This window comes from Mastomys coucha, unplaced genomic scaffold (assembly GCF_008632895.1).
Source record: "Mastomys coucha isolate ucsf_1 unplaced genomic scaffold, UCSF_Mcou_1 pScaffold22, whole genome shotgun sequence".
In the NCBI taxonomy this organism is placed as follows: Eukaryota; Metazoa; Chordata; class Mammalia; order Rodentia; family Muridae; genus Mastomys; species Mastomys coucha.
The window spans coordinates 66,135,660-66,150,910 of record NW_022196905.1 but is presented as its reverse complement, the minus strand read 5'-3'; the positions used below and the strand labels follow the sequence as shown (position 1 = coordinate 66,150,910).

Genomic DNA, 15,251 nt, shown 5'->3' with positions numbered 1-15,251 from the left:
GTGTGTGTGTGTGTGTGTTCTGCAGCTCCGCCTCGGTAGCACCCACCTCTCACCAACCCGCACCGGCGAGCCCACAGAGTGGGGTGCGGGCAGGAGAGGTGGCCTGGGGCAGTGACTTTCCCCGTTGGCTTTCCTTCCGGGTCCTAGGGATTTGGGCAGCCTCAGGGCAGGCCCTTCACAAGCTGCATCGCCGCTCTGCTCCGCGGTAGCTAGTCTCCAACCCTTCCCAGCCTGGCTCCTTTCCAGGTGCCACCAACTCCTGCGACCCCAAGCTGGGGTACTGGCGTGGAGTTTTGCCAGCAGCCTTCTTGGAAGGGCCTTGAAATCTAGCTAGCTGTTTCTGGGCCAACCTCCCCTCCCCCGCCACAAACTGGGTCAAGCACCCCTAGTCCAGACCTGAGGGTGTGTGTGTGTGTGTGTGTGTGTGTGTGTGTGTGTGTGTGTACACTCCCGTGTGTCCAGAAGGTAAGGCTTGCTCAAAAGGAAGGCTCAGCCCACTAACACTGAAGTGTGTGGTTGCATTCCTGATTGTTGAGATGGCGCTGGGTCTGACTGTGGGGGAAAAAAAATCTACTTTGACTATAGGTGGCAAAGATTTCCTAAGGTCTTAATTCCTAGAAAATAAGATGCCTAGGGCCACTCTGACACTTGCTCTCCTACTATTCAGACACCCACCACCGTGCCCTGGTCTCTCATCCCCCATCCCTGCACAGCTGGAGATTGCTGTGCCCAAGTGTCAGGTGACAAAGTAGAGGCCCAGACACTTTATATCCCTTGTTCCAATTCTCAGGACCCACAGAGAAAGTCAGAACTAAAACTGGTGTGTTGCAGAACATGTTCCAGACTTTTAACAAAGCATTCGGGTGGCAGACAGATCTCTGTGAGTTTGAGGCCAGCCTAGCCTGCACAAGGAGTTAGAGGACAACGAGAGTGACATAGTGAGACTCTATCTCAAGGGGAGGAGTGCACATAGTCAGGCTCTTATTACCATCTCCAGTATCTAACACTGTATGGCATCATGTTACTCCCCAACACTAGGCACCCAAGATGAAATGTACAGGGAGGGGCCCCGGGCTTATATTTCTTGCCACTGAGTCACTAGAAAACACAATTCTATATGAGCTGTCCCTTTTGTAGGAGAGTCGATGGGGCCCAGGACTAGGGAGGAAGATGAGGCTCGTGGTCCACTTGGAGCTGTCCCTCTTTGCCAGCCCCAGGTCATGTGATCGAGGTGATTACATCAGCTCTTTCCTCACGGTCATTTCCTTGGCCTATGGTCTTTTTATTCGCTCATCAATCCTCCTCTGGGTTCCGTGCTTACATTTCCTAGGACTCTCTGTAGACGAATGTGCTCCTGGCTTTAACGTGCATCCCTATGATGGCCGTTTTCAAATTCATCTCTCCATCCTAATCTGAAATTCCAGACCCAGATCCCCAAATATGTTAGTCTTTACTGGATAATTCCAGGGTTTGTACCCACACACACCCCAGCTCCCAAATCCAATATTTCCTAAGCCAAACCTCTCACCTTCATGCTTCTGGAAAAGATCCCAGTTTAGACCTTGGGTTTCTCATCTAGACAGGTTAATTGCTGTCTAAACATGCTGCCCTGCTCCTGGCTTCCCCCACCCTAACCCTTGAAAGCTCAGGACCACAGTGTCCTTGTGATCAGGTCTAAACACCTGGTGGGCGGGACAGACCTTTGTTAACTGTCCTTCCTTAGCACCCTATTCCTGCCTCTTGGACCTTCTCCTAGCGAATAACTACTGAACTTACCAGTAGCCCCCTTTAGTCTCTGCTCCTCACACAGTGAATTTATTTTGGCTTTCATGGCCTTCTCTTTGGCATCTCTTAGACACCTGGCAAACATTTGAATACTTATTAACTTTTAATAACACTTTGAGACATTTTAAAGACATAGTTTATAGGCAGTAAAACATGTGCACAATAAAACCCATCACTATTTGGTGAGCATAGGTTCATGTTTATGGCAGGATGTATGGGTGTGTATTTAGAAATTGAGATTGTACGGAGTGAAGAGACCTAAGGTCAGTTCTCAGCACCTTTACAGCTGGGTATGCATAACCCCAGCTCCAGGGGATTTGACTCTCCGACCTCCATTAACACTGATACATTATTACAATTTTTAATTTTTGTGTGTGTGTGGGGGGGTGGGGGTAAAGGCACTGCCACCAAGCCTGATAACTTAAGTTTGATTCCCGGGACCCACCTGACAGGAGGAAACTGATTCCTGCAAGTTTACCTCTGACCTCCATGTGTACAAGACGCAATGTACCCTCACTACACTCCCAAAACTAAATAATTGTTTAAAAACTTGAGTTTCTAGATAGCGGCAGGTTAAAACTGAGAACAAAATGAAAACAGAAGGTTTTTTGTCTGCGGCATCGATGCGCATCAATGGGGTGATTTGAAGCCTGGTGCCTAGACATTCAGACCTGGTATGTACAGTGAGTCTCTCCTATTTCTCTTAGTCATCGGGACAAGGAGGATTCAGAGCACTCAGCGGCTTTAGAAGAAAGAGCAATAGCGTCATGGCCTCAGTGTCCACTCACGGGAACCAAGAGAAAAGTCCCCACTTGCCACCACTGAGCAAGCAGGTAAGTTTTAGCTTGAGATTCTGCCGTCTGAAGAAAACTGTCACACAAGACTGTCACACCCTAGACCCTGTCCTTGGTCAATCATCCATGACTCGTGTGTGTGTGTGTGTGTGTGTGTGTGTGTGTGTGTGCAGTTGTGTATGGGTGTTCCTGTATGCGGAGGCCAGGGATTGATGTTCACCATCTTCCTTAGTCACTTCATTTCCAAAAATATTTATGTGTTTGTTTATTTGTTATTTATTTATTTATTTAGCATGTGTGTGTCATACTCACATACGCCATGGCAAATGTGTGGAGGTCAGGGGACAACTTGCAGGAGTCATTTCTCTCTGTATATCATGTAAGCTCAATGGATTGAACTCAGGTCATCAAGCTTGGTCGCCAGTGCCTTAGCCTGCCCAGGCAGCTCACCAGCTCTCCACTCTATGTTTTGAGACAGGGTCGCTCACTGAACCTGGAGCTCAGTGATTTAGGCAGATTAGCCGGCCAGTAAGTTTCAGGTGCCCCTCTGTCTCAGCTTCTTCTGTTCTGAAATTACAGACACATGCCACCACAGTCCGCTTTTCAAATGGTCCTGGGGATCCAAACTCTGTTCATCATGCTTGTGTGGCAGGCACTTTACCAGCTAAGACATCTCCTGACTTCTTTTTCAAACGCCTTTTCTCAGCCAGGCTCTTTGTCAGGTGGACACAGGAAGGAGGAAGGAGGAAGGAAGATGTGTTTGGGCTGTCTTGAAAAGCGTGTTAAAATTTTTGTTTGCAAACTCTTTACTCTTTCTTCCTTTAGAATCCGGCTTAGCTCACTCAGCACAGCAGTCAGTGACTGAGCAGGTGTTCTGAGGCAGAGTGAAGCTATGGTTTAACAGAATGACACCGAACCTTATCTTCCCATTCTTGTCTCCCAGGGTTACTATCCTGAACATATGCTGCTGTCTGCTGCTTTCGGCATAACAGGGTTCATAATTACTAATTAGCTGTCAGATGGAGAGCACAGAGGCCAGCTTCTTAGGAAGGGGTGTTGTGGTCCAGGAGCTTGTGGATGAAAGGGAGAGCAAGTGTTTGATGGGTGGCTGGAGTTCTCTGAAGTCAACTTTTCCAGTGTAACGTGGCTTCTGGGTGGAGAGAGCATTTAAGCAACAAAGTACAGGAGAAAAAAACAGACAAATGACAACAGCTACACTTGGACACCCGAGCTGCCCTGTGAACTAGAGAATCCTAAAACATTCATGGCTTCTGAAAAAGATCTCCCAAGCCCCACTTGGGGACTACTTTCTGATCCTGAGTGCTGGATTCTCAGAAATTATGATGGTCAGATCTCTTTCCCTCCCCCCCCTCTCTCTCTCTCTCTCTCTCTCTCTCTCTCTCTCTCTCTCTGTGTGTGTGTGTGTGTTACCTGGTACATGTTGGGAGGTTTCCTTTATTCCTGCCATGCCTACCCAGAGGTCAAGAAACATAATACAGCTTGGTTGACAATGGAAATTTGCCTCAATAAACCTACTGTAATTTAAAATTGTTGTTGGTTTAAAATGTTCCTGGGAATCCTAGCTTAGCACTATGGCCCACTGCCTATAGCCAGGTGCCGATGGCAATGCCCCTTGTCTATGGATGCCCCTTGCAATTTCGCAGCTAACCTGAAGCTGGCCCTCCGTGCTGCTGTCCAGCGTCATGAGTAAATACCACACTGTGTAGCATTAGCCTAGGACAAGTCTAAACTTCAAAGTGTTTAGTAGTTCCAACTACTAAAACTGAACGTGTATCACTTTCAGAACATGTGTCTTAATTAGGGTTTCTGACCAAAAGAAACTTAGGGAGGGAGGGGTTTATTGGGTTTGTTTTGGCTTATACTTCTACGTCATAGTTCATCATCAAAGGAGGTCAGGACAGGAACTTGGGCATGGCTGAAACCTGGAGGGCAGGAGTCATGGAGGAGAGCTTGCTCCCCCTGTTCAGCCTGTTTTCTTATAGAATCCAGAACCACCAGCCCAGGGATGTCACCATCAACAATAAGCTGGACTCTTCCCCCTTTGGAGGCATTCTGTCTGTCTGTATGTATGTCTGTCTCTCCCTCCCTCCCTCCCTTCCCCTCCCTCCCTTCCTCCGTCCCTCCCTTCCCCTCCCTCCCTCCCTTCCCTCCCTCTCTTTCCCTCCCTCTCTCTCCTTCCCTCCCTCTCCCTCTCTCCCTCTCCCTCTCTCCCTCTCTCTCTCCCTCTCCCTCTCTCCCTCTCTCTCTCTCTTTCCCTCTCTCTCTCTCTCTCCCTCTCCAGAGATCCTCTGTGTAGTCCTGGCTGTCCTGGAGCTTGCTTTGTATACCATGCTGGCTTTGAACTCACAGAAATCTGCCTGCTTCTGCCTCTGAGTTCTAGGTTCAAAGGCATGTGCCACCTCCACCCGGCTGGAGGCATTTTCTTAATGGACGTTTCCTCCTCTCAGATGACTTTAGCAGGAGTCAAGTTGACATAAAACTACGAAGCACAACATGCTAAAGTAGAATAAAACTCTGAACCACTGGGCTGGGGAGATGACATAATGCCCAGGGAGTTTACAAAATGCCTACTGTACAGGCATGGGGACCTGAGTTTGGATCCTCAACATGGACATAAAAATCCAGGTGCAGCATACACCTATAATCCTAGAGCGAGGGAGGCTGGGATCAGGGGATCCCCTAAGGCTTGCTCACCAGGCAGTTTTATTAACTGAATTAAGTGATCTCCAGGTTCAATGAGAGATGCTGTTTTTAAAAACAAGACAAGACAATACACACCAAACTAACAAACAACAACAACAAAGATAAAACAGGAAGAGAGACACATTCATTGGCAACCTCTAGCCTCCACACATCTGCATGTATATGACTATGTATACTTACATGCAACACACATGTGACTATGTATTCTTACATGCAACACACATGTGACTGTGTATACTTACATGCAACACACACACACACACACACACAAATATGAGCCACTATGTCAGGGCATCTGTGTTTACCCTGGAAGAGAGCTCACTCTGAGATGCAGAGTGTAGACAGTAACAACAGTTGACAGTCCCACTGGTGTGCATTGCCATAGCTGCTAACTGCCGGGATCCACACTGACCTCTGCATTCCTCCACTGCGCTGTAAGGAGGAGCAGAGACATGAGAGAGAGAGACCTGCTTTCACTATTATAGATGCCTAGGCTCCACAGGGTCCTCCTGCCTTGTCGGTGCATCATTGTGTATGTGTGCTGAGTGTCAAAATGATGCCCGGACCATGAAGAAAGAGCACTCAGGAAATGGTGACCAGCATCCACATGCATAGCCACAAGCCAAGACTATAGAAGAAAAGCAAAAAAGACCGGACAAAATCAACTAATCTGTCCTCGCCAAGGATGCAATACTGAGCTGAAGCTTAAGACCCCATAGGCCAAGGAGCAAGCCAGCATTGTAATTACAGTGCGCCTCGGATGCGTGGAGGAGAGCTGCAACTTGGCGCCTGCCATAGCCAGCCTAGCAGAGCTGTGTACACACTCTGAGCTGCCTTGTCTCTTGAGCAGAAATTCCACCTTGTCTAAGTCTGTGCAGCCTGGTCAGCTGGAAATCAGTGGCTAGTGGCCTCTGGTCTGCTGGGGAAACATCTCATTCCCCTGCAGAGGACGGGCGGTGTTGGTTTCCTTCCCGACCCCAGTCTGCTGTTGTCTTGCTTTTGTTTGTTAGTTTTATGTTGTGATAGGACCTCACTATCTAGCCCCAGCTGTGCTTGAACTCAGGATCCTCCTACCTCAGCCTCCGTGGTGCTTGGACTCAATTAACCCACAGTGTCTTTCTTTACAGAGCCTGTTGTTTTGCCCCAAATCAAAACTGCACATCCACAGAGGAGAGATTGCCAAGATTATCCGAGAGTGTCAAGAAGAGAGTTTCTGGAAGAGAGGTGCTCTCACGTTCTGGGTCTTAATTAATAGTTTACTAACCATCAACTTAATAGTAAATCATTTAATTGAATAAAATTACTAAACAAATTAATCAATAATCGATGGAATAATTAATGTTGTAACAATAGAATGCCTTCATGTCCCCTTAGAATAGAATTACGATGACCTATTAATTTTGAGTGGGAGTTTGGTGTAAGACCCTAAAGAACTTGGGTGTTTATTTATGAGTATTTAGAGCTCGAATCTACGCGCTTCTCTTCAAGCAGAGATAATATGCAGTTACCCAGCACTTTACGTCACCCAGTAAAGACTGGGTGTCACACACGTGACTCTTCACGGAAGCAAGAGCATGGGGCAGAAATATCATGTAGTGTGTATTACTTCCACAGAGTAGACCTTTGTAAATTCCGCCTGCACCTCAGCTCAGTAGTGGTGTCAGATTCGTCTGGACTTCAGGCCATGGCCTCACACATAGGGAATAGTTGAGAAAGGACTGTTCATGGGCAGGCACTGGCAGCACCCATCAATATTTCTCTCTACTTGTTGTTCTCTGCTGAGTGGCTTCGTCATCCCAGGATTGCCTTACGTAAGACAAGGCTGTGAGTTCAGGCTGTATTACAATCCCTTTGGGTTTAAAAAAATTCTTAATTTGACATTTGAAAGTAACATCATGGAACCTAGTTAGGCCTGATTGATTCTTCTTGATATCATTAAACCATCCAGAGTCTGTATCGACCATTTTACAAGTTGATATTCATCATGCATCACTGTGCTTATTGATTGGTTTCCTAGAATCCCATGTCTTTTTCTGATAACCTCTGAACCAGTAGATTAACTGACCTGGTAGATTCACACTGCCATGTGGCTGATTAGCCTGCCATCTGGTTCCTGGCCTTGATGGGAAAACTGGCTGCTACTGGACTCGTCTCGGTTGCTAGGAAAGGTTAAAAGCTTAATGCAGCTCTTTGCTTTTGAAGAGGCCATTTGACATGTTGTGGGAGAGCTAGAAACCCTTTATGTCAGACTCAATTTGCTTATACTAAAAACCTTAACTAAACACTGCATGTGCTTAGCAGAAATAGAGCCCACTTATAACCTTCAATGTGCCTCTTCAGGCCGACGTCCAACAGTGGGACAAAATGTTATGAAAGACAAAAATCAGAACAGAAACAACAGGAAACTGCCCTAGATTGAAACAGATTGGACAGTCAGCACAATACAGAATCCTTGATCTTCCACACTGGAAAAAAACCTGCAGTTGTGCAGGACGTTCTTGGAGTAGGTGGAGAGATTTGAACATAGATTTCGTATTAGAGAATATCATTCCTCTCGAGTCTGAGTATTCCAACAGAAATTTCTGGACTATGCTAGTGGTATTGTGGTCTGTTCATGAGGAATTAACTTGATTGTAGAAGCTCCCTGTTTAAAATATCCAGTTATAAAGAGTGATGGTGTTTGCCAATCTCAAATGTCTCAGAAAAAAATAATAATGACAGAGATACAAAGCAAAATATAGGGATGCATCCAGAGATGAGTCTGTAATGAGCTCTACCAAAGCTCATGGTATTGCCTTTCAAATTTTATGTAGGATTAAAAGTATCAAAATATAGCTGGGTGGTGGTGTCACATGCCTTTGATCCCAATACTTGGGAGACAGAAGCTGGTGGGCCTCTGAGTTCTAGGCCAGCCTGATTTAAGATTGAGTTCCAGGACAGCCAGGGCTACACAGAGAATCCCTTCCTTGAAAACCAAAAAAAAAGAAAACACACACACACACACCACACATCACAAACATGCACGCATATATATTCCAATTTACAGCTAAGCACTCACATACACACGCACATACTGTTGGATGTAGCCCTTATAGAGTGTTCAGTAAACATGGATGTCAGGGATCAAATTGAATGTGAGGTGTGGGTTTAGATTAATGCTGTACATCAATCAGGCTGAGCTACTGGGGTGAATCCCAAGAAAATTCTCCATGTTGTTTCAAAGAAATTTTTGTTGAATAGTAACATATAAATTAGAATAAAACTGAGAGCGGTGGCCACACCTTTAATTCCAGCACTTGGAGGCAGAGGCAGGTGGATCCCTATAAGTTCAAGCTCTGCCTGGTCTACATAGTGAGTTCCAGGACAGCCAGGGCTACACAGTGAGACCCTATCTTGAAAAATAAAAGTGAATAAAACTCTCTGCCAAGTTAGGTAAGATAAAAAAAAAAAAGCTTAGAGTAATTATTTGTCATATCTAGGTGAGGGGCTGAGTCCTTTGTCTTTTTAAATTGTATTTGGTGCAGGTGTGCACTCACACACACACATACACACACATACATGTGCACATGTGGAGTCACACGGCAGCTTAGTTTCACTCCTTACACCTTGTGTACCCTGGGGGGTCAGGCTCAGGTTGCCATGCTTGCAGATGTATTTGTACCCACTGAGCAGTCTCACCTGCCCGGAGGCACCATGTGTGAAGACACTGATATTGAGGGGCATTTGTTTGTTTGTTTTACAGCCCTGCCTTTTTCTCTTATAAGCATGCTTGTCACCCAGGGACTCGTCCACCAAGGTAAGAGTTGGCATTCGCGAAGTCTTTCACTTCAGAGAGTCCAGTTTCTACAGCCTTCCCTGAACCTTTGGATGCTTATTTGACTGGTTGAAGGTTTTTGCTTCATGCAGGCTTTTGCCTGTTTTTAGCTGAAGTTTCTGGCTCTACAAAGGAGCGCCTCGTTTTTAGAAAGATTGAATTATTTAATTACTTGATAAAGAGAAATTCAAGTTACAGGTGGTATTTATCTAACTTTATAATAGATTATCACTGGTTTATTTATTATTATTATCACTCATCTCAAGAGGAACTTTGGATGGAGAAGGAGACTGGGGGGGGGCATAACTAAAGAGATGTCACCAGGCAGTGGTGGTGCATGCCTTTAATCCCAGCACTTGGGAGGCAGAGGCTGGTGGCTCTCAGAGTTCGAGACCAGCCTGGTCTACAGAGTGAGTTCCAGGACAGCCAGGGCTACACAGTGAAACCCTGTCTTGAAAAACAAAACAAACAAACAAAACAGACAAAAAACAAAAAAAAACAAAACAAACAAAAAAAGAGATGTCAGTGGACAGTGTGAGGTTTGAACACAACATGACTGATTTTGAAGACCAGGGAAAGAACCATGAATGTAGAGGCTGAGGGTTCCCGTTGCCATGACAACAGAGGCAGCTTAAGGAAGGAGGAGCTCATTTTGGTTCATTGTTTAAGGCTGTAGTCAGTCTGCCCTAGTGGACAAAAGGTGGTAGCAGGATCATGAGGCAGCTGGTCACATTGTAACTAAAATCAGGAGGCAGGAAGTGGAAAGGAAATGCAGTCAAGCTGTGAATCCTCAGCACCCATGCCCAGAGACCATTGCTTTTAATGAGGCTCTACCTCCTAAAGTTTCTACCATCTTCCAAAACAGCGCACCCAGCTGGCTCTCACTGATAGGCTTACAGTTGTGTTTCTCCTGGAAGTTCATCTTTTTTTTCCCCTCTCCAACTTCTAGAGGCCACCTCCACTTCTTAGCTGGTGGCTCTTCCTATGTCTCGAACACCAGCTAGGCTGAGCTAAGCTTTCCTACCTCCCATCTCTCCAATACCATTCACCGATCATTGTGACTGTGTTTAATCCACCTGGCCCATTCAGAACCATCTCCCTATTTTAAGGTGATCTGACTAGGCATTTTATACCTTAATTTCTCTTTCTGTCGGATAATAGGCCCAGAGTTGCCAAAGATTGTGGTGCAGACATATTTAAAAACCCACTCTTCTGCCTAGTGCCCAGCAGAAGCTACTGTGTTTTCATTTAAGAATTGTAATGAGCTAGGCATGGTGACACCTGCTTTCGGTTCCGGCACTTAGGAGCAGGGTTGCATAGATTTATGAATTGGAGGCCAGTTTGGTCTACATAGCAAGTTCCAGGTGACCCAGGGCTACATAAAGAAACATTGTCTTAGATAGATAGAAAGAAAGGAAGATAGATACATAAATAGGTAGGTAGATAGATAGATCATTAAGAATTAAATTGCAGTGTATATACTGTGAACCTCTCTGGTGACCTTTCTCTGTCAAATTACTCTTAAAAGCAGAGCAAAGAGACTAGTCTCTTTGAATCAATTTAAATCATCCTTTAATTGTGGGTTTCCTATTGTTTTCCATTTTAAAGCCAATAGTTACCATTTGCCTAAGATAGCTCCTGGAAGTTAACTTCACCCACAGATCAAATAGTAACTCTTCCAAAACCATTCAGGCTAATGACAGTGCTCATTTTAGGAATGTTATATCTTAGGCCTTGATATTTTCCTCACAAAGTTAAATAAATTATTAAATGAAATAATACATTTCTATATTACATTTCAGGTTATTTAGCTGCTAATCCAAGATTTGGGTCATTGCCTAAAGTTGCACGTAAGTCATAAATACAGATTCGGAATGGGAACATAGCTACATGGCTGAAGTATCAGGCCTCAAGTTCATTTCCAGCATTAAAACAAATGAAAATGTAGATTCATTTTGACAAAGTTTATAAAACTGAGGATATGAATGCCCAGCTTAAGCATGTTGCCTGGACTGATCCTTACAAAACACTTTCATTTTTTAATCAATGGGCTACAGCTTCCTGGTTCACCCCAACACTTTCTGATCTGCTGGTTAACAGCAGGGACTTGCGCCACCATCTTCTTTAAAGCATGAGCAGAGACTGGCAAGATAGATACAGCTTCCTCAGTATCTATGAGAGATAGACTCCGGGACTCCCAGATACCCAAATGTGCAGGGTCCTCGGTCCCTCTTACAAGTGATGTGGTGCTCACCCCTAATGGTGTCTACCCTCTTGTTTTAAAAACTCTCCAGTTACATTTAGCACATGAGGTCATGCCAACACCATGCCTATGGTTGTTGTACGCCACACTTGGGGAATGATGGATAAACGGCCGTGTTTGAAATGGATTTCTTTTTTCTTGAATACTTGGCTTCCTCCTGCTGTTGGTTAAACACACAGCTATGGAACCTGTGAGAGCGGAACCATTGGCCGTAGACTGTTGACAACACAGCCTTTAGCGGCAGATTCATTAGGAGGGTTGTGTTTTGTTCTCTTGGCTTGGCCAGTCTTTTAAAAATATTATCTGGAATGCATATTAAAAAGTGAGTAATTTTTTAAAAGTAAATCAGAGATGTTTTAATATGAAATTTACTGCAAATTCTGGGTTTCATCTCCTTGATACAAATAGATGGTTTTTGGTAGAATTCTCCAGTTAATTAATTGAGTCTCATTTCCAGCTAGAGAAGATTTCTTGTACAGGAGGTCCCCCTCCCTACTGACTCCAGAGGCAAGGGTAGGGGAACCCAACAACTCCAAGGGGCTTCACTACTCAGTAACATAGAGGCTACCTGGAGCCACAACCCAGACCTGCCCTCCGTTCCCTCCCAACCTCAGCTGGGTCATGACCTGGATGCCCACTCGGGGACAGCCTCAGAGCATGCTCTGTCCTGGCCCTCCTGATGCCAGTTCAAAGCAGAAATCAGACCTGCCCTTAGTGGAGGCTTGGTTTAATGTAAAAAGGACCAGTGTTAAGAAGGCATAGTAGTGGTTAATGGACAGGATTCTGAGCTTCTCAATTGTCTGTTTTTTTTTTTTTTTTTTTTTTTTTTTTTTTTCTGACCTGCTTTTACAGTGGCTGGTCTCTTGGGATTTGGCCTTGGAAAGGCTTCCTATATAAGAATATGCCAGAGTAAATTTCACTCCTTTGAAGATCAGCTCCGTGGTGCTGGCTTTGGTCCTGAGCATAACAGGTTTGTAGTCTGATGGAGAGATGGTTATCAAGATAATGAAAGAAGTGAAGTAGCTGAGTTTAGTGTGGAAGGCCTTGAGTCCCAGCACTCGGGAGACCGAAGCAGGAGGAGCTCAAGGCCAGCCTGGTCTACACAGTAAGTTCCAAGAGAGCCAGGGCTACATAGTGAGACCTTGTCTTAAAAACAAACAAACAAGCCGGGTGGTGGTGGTGCACGCCTTTAATCCCAGCGCTTGGGAGGCAGAGGCGGGTGGATTTCTGAGTTCGAGGCCAGCCTGGTCTACAGAGTGAGTTCCAGGACAGCCAGAGCTATACAGAGAAACCCTGTCTCGAAAAACAAACAAACAAAAAAAAAAACAAACAAACAATAAAACAAAAAGAAATGAAATGAGACTTTACTCACTATAATATGAAGCACATTGATAATTTTATTTCTTAAGGAAAAACTTTTTAACCCTTATGTTTTGATTTGTTACTCTTCAACTTCAGTAATTAACATTTAACTTAATCACTACTACTTAAATGCTACACAACATGTATTTAATGAATGCTTACTACATTCTAGGCCTTGAATAAGTCTCTGAGGAATACATTGCACAGTTGTTCAACATTTAAACAGTCTTACTACAGAGCTTTTCAGAGCCATTAATATCTCCCTCTCTCCCTCTCTCTCTCTCTCTCTCTCTCTCTCTCTCTCTCTCTCTCTCTCTCACACACACACACACACACACACACACACACACACACACACACACATACACTACATGTCCTAATAAACATATTCTCTATGATATATGAGGACATACTCAGTCAGGCTAGACTGTACAGCAAGTCCTCTGCTCCTGGGGGACTTGGGTTGAAAGTTCTACCACAGTTTTCTTAAACTCTTGTCTCTATGTTCCTCATCTGTCCAAAATGACCAGAATAACTTCCCTGGGGTGTTGTGAAGAAGGAAAATGATTATTCAGGACATTCAAACAAGTACTATTTCTGTTCTGCCACAGAACTAGTTGGGGATACAGTCCTCTGAAGACCTCTCACTTGTCACAGTGGGCTACATCTCTTATTTTAGAGACCATCTCACATAGCCCAGGCTGGCCCCAAACTTGCTCTGTGGCTCAAGGATAACCTTGATCTTCATATCCCCCTCCCCCTCTCTCCTGAGTGCTTGTTGTATGTGTGCTGGGGATTGAAAGTAGGACCTTGTGCACTCCAGAAAGCATCCACTGAGCCTGTCACAGTATGTTCTACTTGAGGGGCAGCAGCAGAAGCGAGGTTGGGCTAGATGTCCAGGTCAAGTTGCCTTCCTGGTTGCCTGACTTTAGAATGCTATTGTCCCTGGTCTGGTAGACATGGATGGTCCTTTAACCATCACCTCTGCCCTGAGCTACACACAGTCCAGAGCTGGGCAGAGACTCTGAGAAGACACTGGTTTGCAAACCCTGACATTTCCCTTTATGGGTTGCAAGGCTAGCAGGAGAGCATTAGCTCAATGTTTACGGACACCTCTGGTGTGGCTCCATCCTGGCAGAGCTGTGTTTTGGAGTCACCTTACCGCGCAGTTGGCCCAGGATACTGATGTGTGTAGGGAAAATAGAGAAAGGCGTTGTCAGCAAAGGAAGTGTTGTCATGACTCTTCTCTTTTCCATGTTGGGAGTTTTTCTTGCTATTAACCCAACACTGGGTTCTGGAACAATGATAAAATCTCCATTTTCCCAGCAGCCATACCGACTGTTTCAGCTTTGCATTCTGTAGCTGTTTTGCCTTCCTGCTTCTGGCATCAGAAGCCACACAGGCTGGCACTGGTGGGAGGTAACCCTAGTCGTAGCCCTGAGTGAAAGGCCATTACCCTCTCACCTCAGAGGCAGTAATATACGAGGCCATTTGCTTTTCTGACAAAGTAAAAGCTCCTAACAGTGTTGCAGTCCAAGAGGCGATGGGTACTTATTGGTACTTTTTAGGCAAAAATCTCACACACACAGACACAAACAAAACCACCCTGATAGGCCTCTTTGCAGCTTAGTTCCTGAGCTCTGAGACTACAGGACTGAGCCACTCTACCTGGAATACTTTGTGATTATGTTGTTGTTGTGGTGGTGGTCTTGGTGGTGGTGGCGGCGGCCATGCCAGATCAAAGAGTCATGGTGTTTAGCTTTTGTGTGACTCTGAGCACAAATACAACCATCTGTTTCAACATAAACATCATTATTGAATGATATTTGGGTAATTGTAACCTAAGAAACTATTATCCCATTTTTTTTAAAAAAAAAAAAAGTAAGCTAGTGAACTATAAAATCAGACATGTCTCTATGCATTGCTTACTGTGGTAAGATGAACGCTTAGGAAGCTGGGAGATGGAAGACACAGACACACAGAGAGACAGACATACAGACAGACACACACACACACACACAAGAAGAGTTCCCATTGTCAAAGTACGAGTCACCACCTGTTTTTTGCTTCTCTTCTAGGCACTGCCTGCTCACCTGTGAGGATTGTAAAACCAGGCGTGGATTAAGCGAAAAGGCAGGGTCACAGCCTTCGGCTTCCTAAACCGAGACCATGGTTCGCAATCATTTTTAAACCTCTGACTTTGTACACATTTCAAATTTCAAGTGTACCTTAAAATAATATACTTCTATTGAAACAGAAATCTTGTAATCCTCTCACCGCTTTGAAGCGTTTCCTGTGGATGATATGAGCATAGCATATTCTTCTCTTCTTTAAGAACACATTGGGAGCTATCACACACCACACAGGAAAGAAGTTACACCCCCTTTTATAGAGCTTCCTGAGAGATCTTTGGTCCTCCCCCCCAGTTTGCTCACTCTCATTTAATTTTTATTTTCAGTGTTTTTAGTTTTCTGGTAGAGAACTGGAATGAATGATGTGGAAGTTGGTT

General features: G+C 44.9%; 1 protein-coding gene across 1 annotated transcript in view; it reads left to right on the top strand.

Annotated features, from left to right (window-relative positions):
• Positions 1-15,002, top strand: part of Ociad2 (OCIA domain containing 2) — a 15,853-nt gene extending 851 nt beyond the window's left edge. The window contains exons 2-7 of the mRNA XM_031342682.1: positions 2,493-2,618; positions 6,431-6,527; positions 9,046-9,099; positions 10,920-10,967; positions 12,233-12,350; positions 14,821-15,002. Of these exons, the coding sequence (XP_031198542.1) occupies positions 2,553-2,618; positions 6,431-6,527; positions 9,046-9,099; positions 10,920-10,967; positions 12,233-12,350; positions 14,821-14,902 (465 nt within the window). The 5' untranslated portion in view covers positions 2,493-2,552 and the 3' untranslated portion in view covers positions 14,903-15,002. The remainder of the gene's footprint in view (positions 1-2,492; positions 2,619-6,430; positions 6,528-9,045; positions 9,100-10,919; positions 10,968-12,232; positions 12,351-14,820) is intronic.
• Positions 15,003-15,251: the final 249 nt, after the last annotated feature.